The sequence below is a fragment of the Ochotona curzoniae genome, unplaced genomic scaffold (genome assembly GCF_017591425.1).
Source record: "Ochotona curzoniae isolate NIBS_2020 unplaced genomic scaffold, NIBS_Ocur_1.0 scaffold_2587, whole genome shotgun sequence".
Classification (NCBI taxonomy): Eukaryota; Metazoa; Chordata; class Mammalia; order Lagomorpha; family Ochotonidae; genus Ochotona; species Ochotona curzoniae.
In genome coordinates this window covers 7,718,598-7,741,606 of record NW_024467096.1, presented here as the reverse complement: position 1 = coordinate 7,741,606, position 23,009 = coordinate 7,718,598, and the positions used below count along the sequence as shown (strand labels likewise).

Genomic DNA, 23,009 nt, shown 5'->3' with positions numbered 1-23,009 from the left:
GAAAAGAAAAAGCAGGCAGAGTGCTATCTCACACGGGGCCCCTGACCGCCGCGGCCACCTAATTCAGCTTTTCTCTATATGACACAAGCTCAGCACAAGACATTCACCACAGTGAGCCCCACACACGTGCTGGAGGCTTCCGTTTCCTGCATAAGCAAGGATGCCTGGAAGTGCCACCCTCCCCCTCACAAGCCCTGCCTTCAGTGGAAATTCTACATCTCTACTTAGCGCCAGCTTCTGCCCATGGGTGCACCTGGCACTCACGGATGTTAGGCATGCTGTTCGCTGTGGCTTGCTCCTCCCAACTAACTATTCAGGCTCCACATTCACTATGACACCTGTTAGTCTTCATGACACTCTAAACATTCAATTTTATGTTGGATTGGACTGATGGTGTTCCCCAGGGAGGTCAGATAGGATGCGACACATGAACTGCTTCCTTCAAAACTCCAGTGTTAAAAGAAAAAGAGAAAGGAGGAAACACTAAGCAGAAAAGTAAATTCAGAGACGGCAGCTTTTAGGCAACCAAAAGCCAAACAAATGTATGCACATGGAAGAGACGACATGTCATTGCATTCTTTTAAATTTTTATTTTGAATAGCTTCAATCAAAAAAGATTTCCTAAGGTTATTTACAATGCTGGATGTACAACCATGAATGTATGCCTTCTGGACAATAAGGTACCATTCGTGAGCAGCAATACAATTTAAAAAATATAAAGATGCGGTATCATTTCTGATATAAATTTACTTAAAAAATCCAAGCTCTTAAAGGAATTCACAAATCATAACAGGAAGAAATTTTATTAATTTCATGTGCACATAATTACCAAATCTTAATACATTAAAAATATGTGTAAATGCCCACACACTATACAAAATTCAACACCCCATTTTGTTAAAGGTTTCCAAACGCCTCCCACCATAAATATACAAAAAAACTATTTTGACTTCTGTCAACGCTGCATGCACGAAGAATCAGAACGTTTCCTAAAGTCTGGGTCTTGCTCTTCCTTGGGTATGGTTATCTACAGCGGTTTCTGGAACAGACTACAGACACTGAATATTATTTACCATGCATTTCAAACTGTGCAGTACTTTCACAAACATAGGAAACAAAATAAATAGAGTGAAAGCTGCAACAGTTTGCTTTAAATGCAAGTGCAATTTGGAAAGCTTTTCAAATTGAAGGATTATAAAACTACTATAAAAAGTATTTTTTTGTTGTTGGCTTAGCCACTTTTATTCAAGCATTATTTGCAGCATTGCTGTACAGCAGTCGGTGCTAGAAGATACAAAACATATAGTTCCCATGATTTACATTTCAGGGAGAAAAAAAAAAAAACTTTGAACAACCCTGAGGGAGACACCCATTAAAAATCTTGTTATTTATTTAAAAAGTTAAAAAGTTACATGTATCATTATTTAACAATTACTTTCCTGGACATCTCTGTCCTTTTAAGTATGTGCATAAATAAAATTTAAATCAGAAATATTTATTAATCTTAATACATCAAAATAATATATGTACAAATTTAAAAATTTAGGTCTGTATACACTAAAATAATTTAACATAAAATTCAGAATCAGAATTTCGGTGTCATTGGTGACCAACAGAGAGAAGCTTCAGTCTGTCTATGGCACTGGGCCCACACCTGCCTTCACAGGTATTCCTCAAGTAACCCTGCTACAGTCAGATACAACCTCCCATAAGCCTCATACCTCTGGACATACTATGCACAGCCGAGACCCAAAACCCTTTGTAACTCGAAATGCTAAAAGGGGTGGGTGGGTGGGGTCAAAAACAGCTTTGTATGATCATGCTCTTAAAGATGTTAGATACATTCTGATAATTAGATTTTTTAAAGCTGCTACTTAGCAATTACTCAAATGATCTGGTATATAAACCAGAGAATAAAATTTACAATTCTGGAAGCCACCAAAGGGTAACATGAACGTGGACATTAAAAAAAAATAATGTCGACCAACAGTGCTAACTCACAGCTCAAGAGGTCTAAGATGCATAGCTTCATAGAATCACTCATGGATTTGTTCTTATCATCTAGTGTGTATTAATATCACAGACATTTTCATGGAAAACTGCGATTACATTTTGTGAATCGTCAATGGCAACAGCAGTGGTCCTGAGTGTAACTGACATTTTTCATGCGGTTACCAAATATCATTCAGGTCTTTGCAGCATAAAGAATGAGAACCTTCTGGTTCTACAATTCTGGGTACATTTGGTAAACTGGTAGATAATATCGGGAACACGGGAAAATGCCACACTGTTTGGAGAGTGTGGGGTCCATCACAGCAATCCACTTCCAGGGTTTACCGTCACTGAGACCAAGGGCAAACTGCTGGGTTCTACCTATAACGGCATTTTTAAAAAGTTACTTTTGTTTAGAATTGAAACATGACTCAGGTAAAACCAAAAGTTAACAACATATTCTCCATGATTCCACGATTATTCTGGCTCAATAAATATGTCCAACTTTATCTCCTCCTAGAAACATCCACATCAAACATGCTCATTTGGAACTATCCCAATCTGAAACAGATATGCACCGACCTCTGGCGCCCCCTAATGGCATCCAACTAACTCAACAAGTTCACACGACTTGGGAGACCAGCGTTCAAATCTGAAACTCATTATTTTTTAAGCCTTGCTAGCACACATACACCGAACCTTAAGTAATCTTTCCTAACTCAAAAAAAAAAAAAAAAAGAGAGAGAGAGAGAGAGAGAAAAGGAAAAAAGAAACTTACTGCTAGTTTTCTCTACTTTTAATGACCTGAAGAGTAGAGTATTTTAGTATTTAAAATAATACAAAGCCCAAGGGAGAAAAACAGCTAAGCAGAGATCAGATCTACAACTACTGCCAAGAGAAATCATCTTTCTCTTTGTGAAAAGGGCTTGATGTGTAACTGAAGCAAAGCAAATCACTGACAGCAGACGTAACACAAGATCCACTGAACAGCTCTGAGGAACATCTCAAGAAGGCAGTGGAGCACCTTGCCGATTTAGAAAAATAAAACCCAGGCAGTTTGTACAGAAAATATAAAACCAGAACCAGAAATACCTGAGTTGTTCTATAAGCAATATTATGCAAACTTACTCCTGACTCTAGGCTACCCAAGGGAACTGGTTAATGTTCATATGGAATTCTTTGGAAGAAATAGTGTAACCAAATCAAAAAGACCTTCATCTGTCTGCTCTGGAGGCTCGTGAACACCCATTTAATTTTTACTATCAATCATAAAGTTAGGGCCCTTAAATGAAAAGGGACAAAGTCTAGTAAGGGGGCTGAGACATACATTTAAAGGGGGCAAACTGGTTTTACATGCTAATGTCTAAAAATGTATTAAACATTCAATTTCTTCTATATCCAACATAAGGACTATCATTGAAAGTGACAATCAAGAAAATTCTGGAAATGTGTTATGATATTAAAGTTACTGAATACAGAACTTTACAGATTGTTAATGTAACTGCCAGGCCAATACCTTTTTCTGCTAGTCATTTATTTATTTTAACGCAAAGCTTTTGTATTAGAAGGGACATAAGCTGTAACAGTGCCACCCCGGCTCCCAATGTCCATAAATCCCGAAGCGCATTCTCCTGAACACTGCTGTGAGCACCCCACCGAGACTGACGCCTTGCTTGCTACGTGATGGTGATGATCTGACACGATCCGTTCTCCTTGACCAGAGTCTTAGCCTCAGTTGTCGTCTGCGGTTTTGGTGGCCACTCAGGATCAACCAGCAGCTCCTGTGCCAGACACATGTACTTGGCCTTGGGTATCTTCTTCCTACAGCCCATGGCCCAAGATAAGCAGCACTTCCCCCACCGGTCCACTGATTCCTAAGAAAATAAGGGAGAGAGAACACAGGAGCTGATGGAAGGCTGGCTGCTTGTAATGAGCTGGCTAAGGAAGCATACATCAGCACAGACAGTAGGAGGTGACTTTCACACACACAAGAAATAAAAACATTTTATGCTGAAACTGTTAAAAGTCAGCTTCCAATTAATCAGGAACAAATTTTTAAATCAGATTTTGGGACAGTAATGTAATCTTCACTCTAGATTTTATGTGCCTATCCTATGTTTACTGATATATTGAAAGAGTAACTGTTGACGCAGATTCCGTATCACAAAACATCCAAGATATTAAATAATAAACTTTCTAAGATTTATATTTTTATTGCAAAATCAGATATATAAAGAGGAGCAGAGACAGAGAGGAAGATCTTCCGTCTGACGATTCACTCCCCAAGTAGCTACAATGGCCAGAGCTGAGCCAATCTGAAGCCAGGAGCTTCTTCCAGGTCTCCCATGTGGGTGCAGGGTCCCAAGGCCATGGGCCTTCCTCAACTGCTTTCCCAGGCCACAAGCAGGGAGCTGGATGGGAAGTGGAGCTGCCGGAATTAGAACTGGCGCCCATATGGGATCCCAGCGTGTGCAAGGTGAGGACTTTAGCTGTTAGGCTACCACACCAGGCCAAAGAATAAACTTTTAAGGAAGAAAAAGCATTTTGACATCTACTTGGGAAATTCTTATTTTATCTCAAACTAGCTTTTGTTATTATTGCTAACAACTTTGCCACTTGATCATTTCTGTCAGAAAGCAGTACAAAATATCACAGTTAAGGATCACCTTTCAAAAGTTGAAGTGTGAACTAAGAATTTTTAGTTCAATGAGCTCAGTTCATGTTTAACGTCAACCACATCAGCACAAAAACAAAACAAAACAAAAAAACGAAGTTGGCTTGATCATGCTGGCTTGTCTGGGTGCCCCAGAGGAGGGGACACACAGAGAGGCATAACTCACAGTTACTGTACTCTCCCCAGCTGATCCCAACGTTTTTAGTGAATGTGGTCTTACACAGATGTTCCCTGAGAACGAGCAAGCAGAGTCTCTGGGAATGCACAGGGTAACGCAAGGGACAGTCCAAAGGGATCCTTACAATCTGTCTCTGGAAACACTGGCAATTAATGAAATCAAACTAAGTGACTGTCCTGATGAAGCCTTTATGCTCATCTTGCACAGCCAACTCTGGATAATTCTGGCTGTTGTTTTTCTAAAATAAAACATTAATTGTAGGTTACTTTGTGCTGACAGTAAACATATAGCCTTCAACTAGCTCCACTCTCAGTGTTTCCACAAAATGGAGGCACAACATAGCTGTGATATGATTCTAATGTTTAATACCCAAAATACTCCACCATCAAGACAGGCAAATGGGCTGTGAGCTATTCTGAATGGGATTCTGCACTGTCCAAAGGAGAACAGCTTTACATAACAGCTCTGAATCTTTCATCCTACATTCACTTACTAAGTTTCCCTCTTACTGAAATTATTATCAAGAGCCAACTTCTTGTGCCCTCTGCTTAGGCACACCACTGAGCAGGGTATAATTCAAACCCAGTGCTTCCAACATGCAAGTTGCAAACCCAGTAAGCTGCACTGCTTGCCAAGGACTTAACATAATAGCTCTCTATTATGTGACCAGGACTTGAAAAGAAGTCCAGACAATACACTGCACTAAGATGCAGAACTCAAACTTCATGTGCAAGAGTCTACAGGTGATCCAAGTAACAAGCGATTTCTCTCCAATGTAGGTACCTACACCAAAAATGTGAGTTTCAATCACAATCTACGGTCGTTCACTGAGACCTTACTTCCCCAAGGTGTTTAAATTTGTGTTTCACTGTGGGAAAGATCATTGTTCCCCCACAAATCTGAAAGTTGTCACTTATTTTAGGGCAAGTTGCTCTGAGAAAGACTAACACTGGCTGCCAACTTTAAGAAACAGCAGAAACACGCAGCGGAGCTGTGGTGGAACAGGCAGCCCCTACTTGTGACACTCACATGGGTACAATTCCCAGTTGCTCCGGTTCCAATCCAGCACCCAGCTGATACGCCTGGGATGGCAGGAGAACATGCCTTGGACCCCCCCAATCCACACAGGAAATGTGACGGAATTCCAGGCTACAGGCTTTGGCCTTGCCTGGCCTTGGCAAAGTGAACCAACAAATAGACTTTCACTTTCTCTCTGTAATTCTGCCTTTCAAACAATAAATACATCTTTTTTTTTTTAAACAATAAATAAATCTTAAGCAAAACCTCACAGGACTTCTCTGTCCACACAGTGGGCTGAGTTAAGGAAATTCAAGGATTCAAATTTGAGACACACAGTATGAGTGCAGACAACTGTGCCAACCATTCCCTACCTGTAGAAAGCAAGGCAAGCAATGCAATTAAAACTTAATTTAGCTGCAAACAGAATCATAATGGGAAAGTATTCTGACATTCAGGTTGCACCCCTAATTAAACACAACGTACACTGGCACATTTGCTGGAGTCGGGAGGAACTCAAGGGGCCCTGCCCCACTGCAATTAGAAACATTCTGTTCCAATACCCTTATCTTCCCAAACAGACTGAGTTTACAAACACAAACACACCACATCTGGCCCCAAACACAGTGTAATTCACTGGCAGAGAAAGTTAAAAGCGTGCATGCAGGGGTCGGCAGCAACAGGGCATGGGTGAGTGAGGGAAGAAAAGCATGTGCTGCGCGACATGAAGACAATGAGGCAGAGCCACGGGGTTTAGAACGAGCGCTCGGGGCTGTCCCGGAAGCAGGAGAATGCACGAGCTACGGTAACTGGGCTTTGGGATTTGTTCATGAAAGGGAATGCTCAAGTCACTGAACACATCTGCTGAGGGAAGAAGAGGGGCTGCCTTCCACAAAGGCCCGCAGCTGGGATTCTCCTGCTTCTCAGACCACACCGTGTTGTTCATTCTAGAGCCCACATGCCCGACGACTCTTAAAGGCTGTTCAGGAAATGTTTGCATGCGGAGCATGTACGACACAAAGCCATGCTGGAAGGAAAACATGCCGCATGATTCTGTGTTTCACCAGCATCTCCCTCCATACCAATCCTGAGCAGAAAGCAAACAGAATCAGAATCACTCTTCTATTTAAATAAACTCCAATTATACTTTAACCAGCACAAAGACTACTGTTAATGCTTGGGATTTTCACCCTGTGAAATTTGGCAGAATCAAATCACATGACAGCAGGTCTCCAGTTCCCCTTCTATGATCCTGAGGCCTTGTCCAGCAGACTCAGGGTCAGCACAAGTACCTCTCATATGGACACAGCACACCTCTCAGACTGGGGAGAGCCTCAGCACCACGCACTGCCCAACAGGGCAAATCGGAAGGAAAGTCTTTCTGATGAGCATCGCACCTGAAAATCACTGCTATAAAAGGCATCCCGTGTTTTGGTCAGGGTCTGAACACCAACACCCGGGGTTGCTGGAGGAGCAAGTGGCTCGGGAGGGTTTCAGCCTGGACTAGCTGCAGATGCTTCCTCTACCTGATTTCCAATTTTATTCAATAGACAGTGGGGCTCGTGAGCATCATCAGGAAGAACGAACCACAAAGGACATGGTTCTACTATGTAAAATCCCTACTTCCTGTCATTAACTTAGGCTCACTGTATAAGTGTTCAGAGGGCCAGGTGGAACCTAGGGTCTAGAGTATTTGGTACAATGCTATCTTCGAGCCTATCTAGTCTTAAAGAATAGAAGAAAGCCTGTAGTGTGGGGATACTATGGCCCTGAACTTGAATTCTAATTTTGTATTGCTTGCTCACCTCTGACAGTGGGGCAGGGAACCTAAAGATATCCTCATCTCTAAGACTGCTACAACAATGAGAGAGAATGTATACCCAGATGTCGCCACAGTGTCCATCATAAAACAGATACCACAAAAAACAGCTACCATTTGCCTTCAATTTGTCATTTGATTCCTATATGTGAGTTTACAGCTCTAAGGCCCCATGACTGCTATACAGGAAGTGGTGTGGCAAAGTGGAAAACACTTCTCTTGAAACCAGGAACCTTGATCTCAACTCCTTGCTGTACTTCACAAAAGCATTGGGGCTTACTGCTGGCAAGCTGGGCTGAATGCAAACAACACTCCACACGCTAGCTACCCTGCAAATGCCTGCAAGAACAGGGGATGCATCAGAACTGGGAGGAAGCCAGGAGCTGGGAACTCCTGCCAGTTCTCCCAAGTGGGTAGCAGGCAAGCACTTGGGCCAACAACCTCCCAGGATCTGCATGCAGAGGAAGCTGGAGTGTGGCTTACAAATTACAAATTCTAGTAATTTTAATATGGGATGTGGGCCACAAGTGCTTGACCACTAGGCACTTAAATGCTGCTCCCTCATAAATAAAATGCAGTTAGAAATATGTTAAGATTAGAAATATTTGGGCCAGAGTTACTAAAGATTTCCGGGTGATGTTGTTGATTTCCCAAGTCAACTGTTCAAAGTCCAATTCCAGGCTTTCTAGCTTTCAAACTTTCAACCTAACTCACTGGTCCGTGTCTACGGGGAAAGAGGGTTTTTGTCCTTTGACATTAATACACTGCCAAACACCTGGGGGGGAAGGGAAGGTGGTTTACAACACAGTGTTGTACTACATGACTATCTGACTGGCTCTTGAAGAATCACACACTTGAACAGTGAGACTGCAATGCACAGAGAAGTATTCGAAGACCAGGGCCAGTATTTTGGCACAGTGGGTTAAGCTTCCATCTGCAGCATCCCATATTTTGGAGTATCAGCTGCTCCACTTCGGAACCAGGTCCTCACTAACGATCAACTCACGTGGGCCCTTGTCACCACAACAGACCCAGATGGAATTTCAGTTGTCTGGTTTTAGCCTGGTCTAGCTCTGGCCATTGTGGCCAAGTGGGGAGTAAACCAGCTGATGGAAGCTCCCTGTCTGTCTCTCCTTCTCTCCGCCATTCTCCCTTTAAAAATATTTTTTTAAAAGTGTCAGAAGATGAAAGTATACTACTCTGTGCTGAAAGGTTCTGAGTTCTCTTTTCTAAAGCCAATAATTTAAAAAAGCTTTCTTAGTCATTATCACAGAAATGGACAGCTCAAGTTCATGACTGCCTGGTAATTCTCAGAATAGTCAACACAGGGACCAGCAGAAGCTTATCCACCCTGGACCACTGGAGACACAAGCTCTCAAAATAAGGAAGGCAAATACTTAAGCTTCTGGAAAACAGAGACCTAGTGAAATGACAGGATTTTATTTGGTTTTGGTTGAAAAGTGAAGAGAGGGTTCCAAATCAACTATTTTCAAAGAGCTTTATGACACTGTTTTTGATGGAATCTGGATACAGTTCACTTTCAGAACATGTATTGTCTTTTAAAAAAAAAATCAACAGTCAGAGATTTCACTGGAGAACCTGAAAATTCAACCTAAATGTTTTCCTAGGCCTGGCTCTTGTCAACGTAAACACTCCACACAAGACTGATGACATGAGTCAAAGTTAACCCTTTTAAGTAATAGACTGAGATAACCAAATGGGAAAAAATACATACTCTCAGGGAAGATTTAGCTAAGGGAACTGAGCTGCTAGTACAGTTCTAACCATGTCCAATAAAATGCCAACCGGTATCACATGCCTCTGAGAGGAAACAACCGAAGGTGATTGAGACTCATCGCATCATGACACAATCACTGTGCCACACAGCATTAGCAAACAGAAGGGTATCCTGTGGCAACAGGCTAGGTCTGCTGGACCACCACAAGGAAGCTCAGCAAGTTGCCACTGAGCTAAAAGCGGGCGGAAAATAAGTGAGCGACCCAACTCCAGGACGCCAGGGCATCCTCCCAACCACTGCCAGTCTTTCGGGAGCCCTAGCCGGAGTCCAATCTCTGCCCTCTTACGGACAGCCACTACAAGCGCCCTAACACTATGGCCTGTTCCTCTTCTTTTTATTACCACCAAGTTGCCCAAACACGTTTTACACACACATGCCCATTCCTAAACAATGACAGACCTATGTTGGGAAAAGCCATCCAAAATAAGGTACAATAACTGACAAGAAACTTCTCCAACTTCTAACCTTTGGATTCTGATTCAAGAAGAAACAATCCCCACTTAAACTTCGTTTACATGAAATTCATTTAGTTTCTCATGGGACTCATGAAAATCAAAACTATAAAACTGAAAGCAGACAGAAGCAGAAAGATTAACGCTCATCTTTGAGAACAAGACCTTGGCACACACAGATCAGGATTGGAATGGAAGAGAGAATAGCGCAGTATCTGGAGCCCCGAAAAGCCCGTAACAAATGCTTGTCATGAGTTTTCTAGAGCTCTGCACAGGAACAGAATGCCAGGCATAAGGAAGAAGGTTGAAGCAACGTACAACAGGAGACTCTGGGAATGCAGAGCACACAACTGACAGAGCCACAGCACGTGAAGAACTGGCAGCGAGCGCAGATTTCCAACCTGTGGAGCCTGTGTGGTGGTGAGGCGGGAGTCTCCTGGTCTGTCTCGACTGAACACAACTTTCCAAAGGACCATGTCAAGGAAGAAGCTCTGAGAGACAGTCCAGTGAGTTAGGAATCAAAAATGACTAAGCCATCCTTTATTCATGTGTACATTTCAAGATACTTACACACTGTTGAATCCTTAGTGAAAAACAGGATTTGGTTTTCATATACACAATTGCGGTTAATATCACAAAAGAATAAAGAGTAACAGGACTTTGGCAACAAACATAAAACTTTTGACAAAATAGGACTTTTAAATTTTCTAGAAAATACGGCTTTTAGACAAATTTGGCACAGCTTTGTTATTAAAGCAATGCTTATAATCTGAAGCCTTTTCCTTAACACGAATTATGTTTGTTTAGTATCAACTAATTCTGTATTTACAAATATGTACAATTTCCTCACCATCTAATATACATACTCCTTAGATAGTAAAAATAACAAATTATATCTGAGTGAAAAGCTGAACTTACGCTGTAGAAACAGAACATTTTTAGATCTGACTTTCTAGTATCAATACAGAAAAACAGATTCCAATGTCAGTGTAACAATATTTGTGCTATCCACTACAACCCAAATTTAAATACTAAGTCATGTTTTAAGGGCTTGCTGAAATTAGAGCACTTTTCAGACCAGAGCAATTATCACTACTTTAATATATTTCCTGATAAGACTTCAATTTTCACTTAAAAGCCTACATTATAAAACTGTAAATTTAAAAATCACAGCCATATCTCTCTTCCATTTCTTATAGTGCCACAGCAGATGTGATTTATTAGTCATTCTACAAAAACGGATTACGAAGCAGTCAGTGAGAACTGCTAGCTCCCTTTCGAGATGCTGACCTCAAGGCGATCCTGATGGGAGGGGGCACTTCAACAGAGATGGGGAGCAAAGCATACTCAGGACCTCTAGAGGTCATTCCGAAGTAAACATGAAGAAGGACGAGCCAGGTAATTCCTTCACAGTCACAATTCTACATTTCCAACGAACTCACTATTAATATTTACTTTACAAAGTCCCTGCTTTCCCCTTTACAGATGGTACACTCCCTACTCTGATGTCCAAGCCACTGGTCCATCCATTCACACATAGGCTACCAGGGCAGCAAACTTCTATCCTTTCTATTCATCATTAAATTTTGAATTGTCACCTATTAATTTTCTCCTATCTGTATGCATGCAGCTAAGTGACACCTCTTAATGAGACTACTGTCAGTTCATGAAAACGGTCAAAAGACAAGGCTAAATGAACTCACTTAAAATGAAACCTAGACTATGTGGGCATCTGGAACGTTGTTTGTCCCCTCTCCCATGTAACATTAAATCACCAAGAATCCCCAAACAAGGTACCCAAGGACCTATTTGAAATGCTTACCTCCACCATGATAGACACGAGGGCATTGACAATAACAATGATGAGCATGGTTATACGCCACTGATACGGCACACACACTATCTGCAAGACAAGCAATTTTCAAGTTAAAATCATTGCATATAATTGGTATGACATGATTTCCGAATTTACTCAATTCCTGTTACATACCACATACTGTCACATAATGTCCACTAGACCCTCACACCATCTTTTCCAAATGGCAAAGCTGAACCAACCCAAGATTTAAGAAAGGTAACTAAGCTTAGGGAGAAATTCTATTCACTCAGTCTCAAAGTCCATGCTCTCAACCAGATCCTCCATTTCCAATCAGTCCCACTTTTAAAATAAAATCTTGTCTTTATAAATGAGACAGATACCAATCTAATAGTTATGAAGCACTGGTCAAAATTCACATAATTATAAAACTAGACTCATGAACGAACTATGCAGACTGGGCAGGAGTTTAGCCCAGAGCTCTGGATGCCGGCTCAGACGCCCATGTCCAGGCTCGACATGGCTCTGCTCCAGCTTTCTGCTGACACATTCTGAGCAGCAGATGATTGCTGGGGGTGGAGACTTGGGCTGAGCACACTCTCCTGGCTTCAGCCTGGCCAGTCTCAGCCACTATTGGCTTTCAGAGTACACAGCACACAAGAGTTCATTCCTCCTCATACCATCGCCCCTACCAAAAAAGCCTAAGTATCAATTTTTAAAATATAATCTAAGTTTCCACTTTAAAACCTAATTCGTATTTTTTTTATTTCATTTTGTGACACAGTTTCATAGGCTCTGGAATTCCCCAACCCCTCCCCATGCCTTCTCCCATGTTGGATTCCTCCACATTGTTGCACTAGCACAGTTCAAATCCAGTCATGGTTTTTACATTGTAAGTATGTACCATGCAGAGTCCAGCATCTTATTGTCCAGTTAAGTTCAACAGTTTCATTGGGAGACCATCCTGGTCTGAAAATAGAGCTGGCAGAATATCATCCCCTCCAATGAAAATTCACAACACAACATCAACAACAATTTGCAACATTTTGGAGTTAATTGGTATGGTATTGAGTGACCAAAATGTTAGAAAATGCAAGTTCTTAACCTCATCCTGTGATTACTTCATTGACATTTCATTTTTAGTTTATACACAACCAGCTGCTCTACACCTTAAAATGGTTATAGGATATTATTCACCTGTCTTGTGTCTATTTTAATTTTTGTATTTAAGCAGCTTATAGTATTGAAGCATGACTTTTACTGAACTTGGCGAATTCAGGATAGTCCAAACAGGCTTATAACTCTAACAAGGCATATGTTAACGATTGGGGTGCAGAACAGTTTTAGGAGGGGTATGCAGAGAAATCTTCAATAGCTTAGTGAGGAGTAACTAATATTTGTGTCCTACCTAGGAAGGTATATGTGAGTCCTAGCTGAATGTTTCTTGTCTGTTTTAAGCTTTCCTTATTGGTCTCTGTCTATCTAATTTTTATTTGTGGGGGGAGGGCCCCTCTGGAGCGACCTTGATGGTCATTGCAAGAGAGGGTGGGGATCCAAAGCTGGAACTAAGTAAGGACCAGGGAAAGCTCCCCTCCCGAGTACTAAAGGAAGTTTGCTATTCTTCTGTTTCTGTAGACCAGTCAGGGCTCCTGGCTATTGTTCTGATGACATTAGATACTGTGAGGAAGGATCTGGGCTTCTTCCATCCAGTGTAGGAGTTCTGAAAGGGAATGGATGAACTCAGAGTTCTCAGCCTACGAGGGCATTCCATTTCCCAGTAGTCTCCTTGGAAGTTGGGATATAGCCTTTGTGCCTGTGCTGATAGTCCCCTGGTGAGGATCCGGGAGTCTCCAGGGTTGGGATACAAGCCTCCTCCTGTCCTCCTGCTCTACTCTGGGGTCCCCCCCTGCCCCATGCACATGACTTCCTGTTAAGCAGCTGTCAGGATCGCTCCTGATTCCCACTGCATGTTTTTATAGTTTTGCCAATGTCTAATGCAGATTTGATTCTGCTGTCTATAAGTTACCTGTTATTATTACCTAATTAGTTTTTAAAACAAAAAAAGAGAGAAAAAGAGAGAAAAGTATCATTCAGACATGCATTTATTCTTCTAATCAAGAAATATTTTTCACTAACTAATGCACTTCAATAAACACCAAGGGCTGCTATGATCTAATACTTTAGGAAAAACACCACTGGGCCCATTACAATAGCCTGGTGGCTAAAGTCCTCGCCTTGAATGCGCTAGGATACCATCAGGGTGCTGGTTCTAATCCCGGCTCCTCTACTTCCCATCCAGCTTCCTGCTGTGGCCTGGGAAAGCAGTCGAGGACAGCCCAAAGCCTTTGGGATCCTGCACCCACATGGGAGACCCAGAAGAGGCTCCTGGCTTCAGATTGGCTCAGCTCCGGCCACTGCAGCCACTTGGGCATTGAACCAGTGGATGGAAGATCTTTCCTTCTGTTTCTCCTCTCTAAATCTGCCTTTCCAACAAAAATAAAATACTAAACAAACAAATACTATCGCCCCAGTCAGAAGGATTTCAGGAGAGACTATGACAGTGATTCAGACAGGAGACATCAAGAGCGCAAAGCCAGCATAATGACAAATCTGTTTCAAGTAAAAATAAAGCTTCAGGAGATAGAATCTAACAAGTGACAGGCAGGGAAGAAATGGAAACAGACCACACAGAACTCACTTAGTGTTTATCTGTCCCCCTCTCCCTCCTCACATAATGTGTACCAGGACAAAGTAGGGGAAAGGAGAACATGGTGAATTTAGTTAAGATGCTGCAGTAGAGGGAAGTGCTGGGTGCAGAGCTAAGTAATGTGCAATACAGTGGTGCACATGCAGGACTACAGCTCAGGAAGCAGTGTTGAGCTGAGGGTACGAAGGTGGGAAGTCTTGGATACAGCGTTGGCAGCTACAGGGGAACCCATGGCCACAGATGAGGCCACCTGAATGCATACAGTGAAAAGAGCAATGACAGTGGGGTCAGAGATCCAACACTCAGGAACAGGTAGAGCAAGTGGAATCACCCTGGAGAACAAGGAGTTTGAGATAACAACAACAAAAACACAAGACAGCAAAGCACCCAAAAACTGCTGGAGTGGGGTGAGGTATGTCCCAAGAATGATGGCCTGGCTACCCAACACTGCCAGAAATCAAGTAATGTCACAAAGTCAACGGCATGGGTAAAGGCAACTGCAGTATGCTAGCAGAGGTAGGAAACCTGACAGGCTGTGAGTGTCCAGGAGGCAAGCTGACGTAGCACTATTTTATAAAATGTTGGCTGTGAAGCAGAACACATGTGGGCAGGGAGAAATATAACTGCGTTTTTTCTTCTTCCTTTGCTCAAAGTGTTTAATTGGGGCATGCACATGGTTAAGGTTGTAGTGAAGATATTCACATTCTCTATCAGGGAACCTGCGTTCAACACCCAGCTCCAATTTCCAGCAGTGATGGCTCAAGCAAAGCAGTTGTCACATGGGAGACATGGGTTGAGTTCCTAGCCCCCAGTTCCACTGCTACTGGGGGGCTGTTGCAGTCACTTAGGGAGTGAAAGTACACATCTACTCTCTGATCAGCCTCCTCCAACAAGGCTTTTAAATTAAACAAACAAACAAAAAAAAAACACCAAGAAACCCATTGGACTAAACAAACATGTTGGAGCCCCCCTTCTAAAAACTGAAGTCCTTATCTAAATACTTCAAGGAAACATGTAAGTAAACAGACATACACCACGGATAAGACGATGGCAACCACTTCAAAGTTCAGTAATGCAATATTTATAACAATTACTCTTTGCTATGCTTTGGAAGTGGTTAGTGCACACTGAAACTCACTCTGCAATTCAAAAAGTAATCAAGTCATGGAGGCCCACTCTTACAAGGGAACCTGCAGTCCCTGGACAGTAGTTAGATATGCTGACAGCAGGTTATTAGAAAGCAAGTCCAGCTTTCTGGGCTATCTTCCTTTCTGTCTCACCATGCGATTTCTTCAGCATCTGCCAGTTTGCTCTTCCTTTTTGCTGCCAAGCATAGAGTGGCACAAGAAGCCAAGCAATGCCAGCAGCATGCTCTTGAACCTCTTTATAAAGTACCCAGCTCTGGGTATATTGTTACAGCCACAGAAAATGGACTAAAACCCTCTTTGACCAAGCAACTCCACTTCTGCATAGTCAGCCTACAAAGATACATTTGTAATGAAGTGTGCAAGGACTTACAATTCAGCATTGTTTTTCACAGCAAAATATTACAAATATTCTAAACATTAAGAAAAAACAGGACTAAATTACAGGAAAATATATGCAATAGATTATTGATTCCATAAAGAGCATACAACTAATACTTAATAAAGGAAAAATTAGTCTGACTTCTTTCATGCAAAGACCTAATACAAAATAATGGCCACTTAATCTAGAGTTAATAGCATGCATGCATCATGATCAAAATGGATTCATTCTAAGAATGAAGGTTAATTCAGCATCTGAGTATTAGTTTCCTATAATTCACCACATTGTCCAAAGGGGAAAATACGTATTCACTTCAGTAACTATAGGAAAAGTAAGACAAATCTTAAAAGCCATTTATGTTATCACTACAGAGGCTTCCTTAACCTGATAAAGATCAGTATCAGTCAAGAACAAGATAAGACTATCATCAGTACAATCAATGCATTAAGACATGGAAAACAATGGGAAGGTTTGAGGGCCATGAAATATCAAATAGTTTGAATGATTTACATAGAGTGACTACCTAAACATGAAATCCTAGATAATCTAAAAAATGTTATAACAAAGTTTGAAAAAGCTTCGGGATATAATATGAATATCCAAAATAAATGTACTGATTACACCAGCATGATAAGAACCAGAACAGCTGTTATCAGGGATAACAAAAACTTCATCTAGAAATAAATGCAATAAAATATGTACAAAAGCATTTATGGGAAAAATTATCAGAATCATTTAAAGATATCGAAGACCTAAGGAGACAGAGGTAATTATTCATAAAAAGGGATTCTAATTAACTATTCCCCCACCACCAACAACTTTTTGAAAAACTTGGTATTTTATGCTATAAATTTAAGAGGGCTTTTTCTGTTACTTAAAAAGGTAAGCTTCAAGTTCAGAGGTAAAAGCTTAAGAACACCTAAAGAGACTGTGATGAGCAACAATGAGGTGGGGCAGAGTCCTGTCCAACTATATATTGGAAGTTAGCATAGACTATGGTACAAAATGCAGAGTCCCTGCCTATACCATCTTACAGTGTGCAGAAAACGCTTGCAGAACAGAGGTACAATGAAGCAAAGTTGGAAAAAGGTTGGACTAATGAGTACATAATGTTGAGGCCAACAAGTGCCTAATACCTGGAGAAAAGCAGCAGAAAGTGCATACCCACCTCAAACGCAATACTTAAAATGAATCCTACTAGGTATGATAGGAGACTATCTTTATAACCTTGAAATAAACATGCCTGCTAAACATAAGGAAAATTGGACATAAGAAACAAATTATATTTGACTACTGCAAAATTATAAATCTGCTTTTAAAAAATATTACTATAAAACAAAATAAAAAAACCACCAACTGGGAGAACATAAATATGCATATAGTCACAGATACACTGGAAACTTCTCAACTAAGAAAATGACAACATCCTAGTATGAAAAAAATAGGTAAAATTCACAGGGAACAAAATGCAGATAAACATGAAAACATACAGAACCCAGGAGCAAATAAAAAATCACAATACAACATTTTATAGTCAGCAGATAAATACTGACAATAATGATGATAACAACAGGATCCTACACACCAATACAAGCAGAAATTGACACAATCACTTTGGGAGACAATCGGCCACATTTTAGATAGCTGAAGAGCAAATGCTCAAAATTATACTAAAGGGTAGGCATTTGGCTCAGTTAATACACCCCTTGCAACCCCACAGCCCAGCAGATGGAGATCCACCAACCATTTCTCTCTCTCTCTCTTCATGTGTCTGTTCAATCAGATGAACCCTTTCTCCGAATGAATTAAAAAGGACAGGACTGGTCACAGGGAGACTATCACTAACATTCTTCTTCACAACTGCTGACACACAGCCATGCTTACAGCAGACAGACCTGGAAGGTTTCACTGCAGTTGTTAAATTCCCTATGCACTTAGAGACATATGAAAGAATATTCACAGCAGCATAGTTAATCAGGAAAAGATTATTTACCAACACAGAGTGGGAAAAAAATCACACTGGGAAGGCATTTGTGTATATATTCCTATAATGCAATAATACCTAGGGCAGGGTAAAGCAAATGCATGTATCAACATGGACCATCTTATGAAAAAACTGATTTTGTGACAAGCAAATTACAGAATAAGGTACAGAACCAGGTACCACTTTCATAAATTTCACAGGCAGAACAATTTATGACTTCATACACATAGGCTTATGGAGACAGAGTCTTCAAAAAGTACATGGCAAGTTCATATTATCAGTTAACTTTATTTTCCATAAAATTTTTGGACTATCCTTAACAGAGTGCCTTACTGACCGGTAATGAATCCATGGGACCATCACTATTTTCTGATTACTGTGCTTAACAACACATCTATACCTGTCTATTCTTTTGTATATAAACCAACTACTATAGCAGCCAGAGATTTTTTAGTGAGGAGAGGGCAGAACTCCAGGCCAGCAAACAGACAGTACACAGGACCCACTCAAGAAGTAGGCTGGTACAAAACAAACCAGATACCAGAAGCGACATTTTTTTGTGTGTGTTCAAAGACCCAGGGGCATTTTTTTCATAGACAGAGAAAAATGGAACCAGAAGAAGAAACACAGGTATCAATAAAAGAGGCTATTTTAATTATGTTCATTACTTTTAGAGTAGATCTTAGAAAACTAGAAAGAATAGATCCTAGAAGAAAAAATGTAGCTAGCTGAGTCTCTTTCCCCAGTAAGGTAAAAAGCACAAAGCAGGCCTGCAGTTTCAGCTCTTAAATAAGAGGCAGGATCCTCATTTGGTTTAAGCTGAGTGTAATGCTGAGACATCACTTCCGTTGCTGTCTTATGCCCGCCACTCCAGTCACTTTCAGCCACCAGATAAGCAGCAGTGAACAGCAAGAGGTCTTACCTGAAGAACCTGGTCAACAGAGGCCACTGGATGCAACATGATGAATAATATGAAAACATATAACATAATCACAGATATAACAAAAAAATCTGGAAAAGAAAAATAAAATTAAATTAGGAAGTTCTTTTAAATAAGCAAGCATCAATAACAACCGGAATACTGCTGAGCCTAAATCTGTTGTTTAATATTTCTATGTCACTTGAGGGAGCAGAAAGCCTTGTTGTTATTTCCTGGAATAAGAAGCAGTTCTTGTATGTGTGCAATGTGACAGTGATAAATACAGAAAGCCAGCTAAGTTCTATGTATTTCAGAGGATAACCCAACACTTTAAAAATGAGAGACTTTTATTGACATTTGTGTGCATGGTGCCTGACAGCTAACTTCATGATCAAGCCAAGACACACTTCACAGGTCAGAGATTACTTTGTGTGACAAACTGAGATTATCACTCAAAACACAACCCAACGTGTCAAAAAATGACATTATTGTTGACTGTAAAAATGATGAATAACATTTTCTGTACTGGGTATGTCATCATTCTAAATAAAGGTATTCAAAGTTGATTAAACATATACTGGCAACTGAATCCCATTTCTCAGTGATTTTATTCTGAAAACACTTTCACAGAAAATGTTTAGGCAAAAGGCAAGAGAATGAGTGCAAGCTACTCTGTTAAAGGTGAGCTGACCTGTGGCCTGGCGTGACCGCTGGCAATGGCAAACCCACTGAGCAGCCTTTGAGGTTCCTGGCAGAAAATCAGACTCCCTGCTCATAACATTATGTCAAACACAAATATGCATGCATGTATATAAACTTATTTTGCATTGAGTTGATGTTTATTTAGAAGGTCCCATTTGAAGTCAAAGAAAAACTACATGTAACAAATCTTGTTACAGGCATCTCCAGACAGGGTAAAGAACTTAATATCCCTTTGACTGACTGATAATGAAGGATCTCGATGCTATCTTTCAATGGGGGAGTCCCAGAAGTAACTATAAACTGATAATATGTCAGTTCAAAACTATATAAGCCACTATTTATTGTTCTATAACCACGCTAGATATACGTGTGCATGTACAAATACATATGTGTGTGTGTGGGTGTATACACAGGCATAAGTCTAGCAGTTTAGATAGAAAGTAATACTAACATTTACACCTAAATGGAAAAACTATTCTACCATGTGCCTCTAACCAAATGGAAAAAAAAAAAACTGGGGGGAACACAAATTGGGTAAAAAGTAATTGTTTCTAAACTTTTGCTTTTTAAAATTCTACTACATAGCAGGCCCCGGCGCGGTGGCGCAAGTGGTTAAAGGTCCTCGCCTTGCACGCCCGGGATCCCATATGGGCGCCGGTTCTAATCCCGGCAGCCCCGCTTCCCTTCCAGCTCCCTGCCTGTGGCCCGGGAAAGCAGTCGAGGACGGCCCAAGGCTTTGGGAACCTGCACCCGCGTGGGAGACCCGGAAGAGGCTCCTGGCTTCGGATCGGCATAGCATCGGCCCGTTGCGCTCACTTGGGGAGTGAATCATCGGACGGAAGATCTTCCTCTCTGTCTCTCCTCTCTGTATATCCACCTTTCCAATGAAAAAATAATAAAAATAAATCTTTAAAAAAAAAAAAAAGAATGCTGAAAAACTTAAAGAAGATGTGAAATTTAAAAAAAAAAAAAAATTCTACTACATAGCAAAGAGGAAATGAAACGATTTCACAAATGTAGTAGTAATTAAAATAAGCTAGTCATTGAAGTAATCATAAAAGTGTTTGAAACTTGCCAGGTAGAAGACAGATAAGTCAGTAAAAGGAAGAAAGAAATGATCAGAATACAAATGCCAGAGACACAGATATAAAAAAAGAGCTCTATTTCAACAAGTTTCTCATACATAAAATATTTTTCAACCTCAACTGTACATTTACAACTACAGCAAAATAGGATCTAGCTCCTGGCCCAGGTGTATTGTATTGTGAGAAATTTATTAGGTTCATAAACAAACCTCTTCCATCTACCTAAACAGTGTTTCTCAAATTTCATGTTCCTCCCACACACCTACCCTTGATCTTACTTCTGGAAATCTAAAATAAAAATTAAAAAGAGATATTATTCAAAAAAAGGCACCATGTGACGAACAGGTTGATGTACAGGCAGAGAGAATCAGAAAACAGATTCTAACAGTTGAGAGGTAGATGGCTGGCAGATTAATGTAACTGCACATAATTTTAAAAATTAGTAACTGTCTCAACCAAGAATGGAATAATTACGAGAGTCTACCAGCTGGCTCTCGGCTGCAGCGACTCCTCCAAGCAATCACTGAGGAACTTTACTCTGTACCAGAAGACAATTATCAAAACAAATTCTCTGTTAGTGACTGTGGGCCAGGGGAGAAATGTTCCCCAAGTTAAAAATTAGTTTCACATCAATTTATACATAAAATTACATGAACATAAATAAGGTATTCAGAGTAAAATTCTTTTACCCAAAGAAAGCAGATATGAAAATCCCAAAGGAAAGCAATTTTTCAGACCTCAAATGGTAAAGCAATATGTGAACTCAAAACAATGAGATCCAGCTTATGGCAACACAGACATGACACCAGATCCTCTGGATGGAATACAGCTCCAGGATAGGCATCCTCAAGAGCTGGTTTGATACTCTCCTCAGTAAGTGACAAATAAAACCTTACCTAAGAAATACACAGAAAATTCTTCCCTAATGTCTCTTTCCTGTTGTGCTCCCACCCCAAAAAAACAGGCACATCTGACCCCTAATCGTAAGCTTCAAGTTACCATGGAACAAGTATGTGGCCTAGTGGTAAAGACACGGATCAACAGACGTCTGAGTTCCATTATCAGAGGTCCTGGGCTCAGCTCCCAGCTCTACCTCTGACTCCAACTTCCTACTGACGCAGACCCTGGGAAGTACAACTGATGCTACACATCATTAGCTTCCTGTCACCTAGGAGGGAGATGTGGACTGAGTTCCCATTCCTGGCTTGCACAGTTTCTGATGTCACAGGTATTAGGGTACTGAACTAGCAGGTGCAAACCCTGTCTACCTGTGCCATTCTCTCTCTGCAGCTCCACCTCTGATAATTTTTTAAAAACGTACCTATTTTTTTAAAAAAGCATACCTATTGATTTTGTTTCTCTTTTTAAAACTATTTTAAATGTTATTCACAAATTATTTTTTTTTATCTATTTATTTGGTACAGTGAGAGAGAGAAAGGGAGATGGGGAGACAGGGAGATGATCTACCCACTGGTTCAGTCCCTAAATGGTCACACTGGCTAGGGCTGGGAGAAAGCAGATACTAGGAACTCCATCCAGGTCTCCCATGGGACATTGGGGGTCCATACAGTTGAGCTATCCCCACTGCCTTCCGGGGCCCATGAGCAGGGAACTGGAATAGCAACAGCGCAGCTAGGACTTGAACCAGTATCCCACATGGAATTCCAGCATTGCAGAGACTGTGGTTTAACCCACTGTGCCACAATGCTGTCCCTTAAAGTTAAAAAAGGAAAAAAAAAATTATTGTTTTTACTTTATTTGAACGAACACTAAGAGAGCTCCCTCTAGCAGAACGACTCTCTAAATGCCTTGTGCTAGGTTGGGCCAGGCCAAAGCTAGGAGCTAGAGTCTTAACCTTGTGTCCCAAGAGGGCAGCAGACATTCAACTACCTGAGCCGTCACTGCTGCATCCCCAGATGTGCATTAGCAGGAATCTCGGAACATGGAGCAGAGCCAGGACTCGAATCAGGCTCTCGGACGCAGGTGTGGTACCTAAAACTACATGAAACATTCACCCCAACTTAAACTATTAGATTCACTTTACAGCTATTAAACTTCAGTTATGAAATCCTCTCTGAGGTACAATGATGGGGAAAGTATTGTGCATTAGATTACTACCTGGGACACCTGTGTCCGGTATTGGAGTGTCTGAGATCCAGTCCTGGCCACTCTGATTCTGATCTAACTTCCTGTGAATGCACGTGGGGGGGCAGAAGATGATGACTACCCGAGTCCCTGCCACCCGCATGGGAGACTCAGATGAGATCCCAGGCTCCTGGTGTCAGCCTGCCTGCCCCGGCTGCTGGGGTCATTTGAAGAATGAACCAACAGATGAAGGC

General features: G+C 41.1%; 1 protein-coding gene across 6 annotated transcripts in view; it reads right to left on the bottom strand.

Moving 5' to 3' along the window:
* Window positions 1–210: 210 nt before the first annotated feature.
* Window positions 211–23,009, bottom strand: part of ATP13A3 (ATPase 13A3) — a 90,327-nt gene continuing 67,528 nt past the window's right edge. For 4 of the 6 annotated variants that reach the window (XM_041003017.1, XM_041003016.1, XM_041003021.1 and 1 more), the window contains 4 exons: window positions 18,887–18,975; window positions 11,753–11,833; window positions 10,332–10,421; window positions 211–3,866 (listed from right to left, as the gene is read on the bottom strand). In XM_041003017.1, coding sequence (XP_040858951.1) covers window positions 3,669–3,866; window positions 10,332–10,421; window positions 11,753–11,833; window positions 18,887–18,975 — 458 coding nt within the window. In that variant the 3' untranslated portion in view covers window positions 211–3,668. The remainder of the gene's footprint in view (window positions 3,867–10,331; window positions 10,422–11,752; window positions 11,834–18,886; window positions 18,976–23,009) is intronic. The other 2 variants (XM_041003018.1, XM_041003020.1) reach the window with 2 other exon arrangements.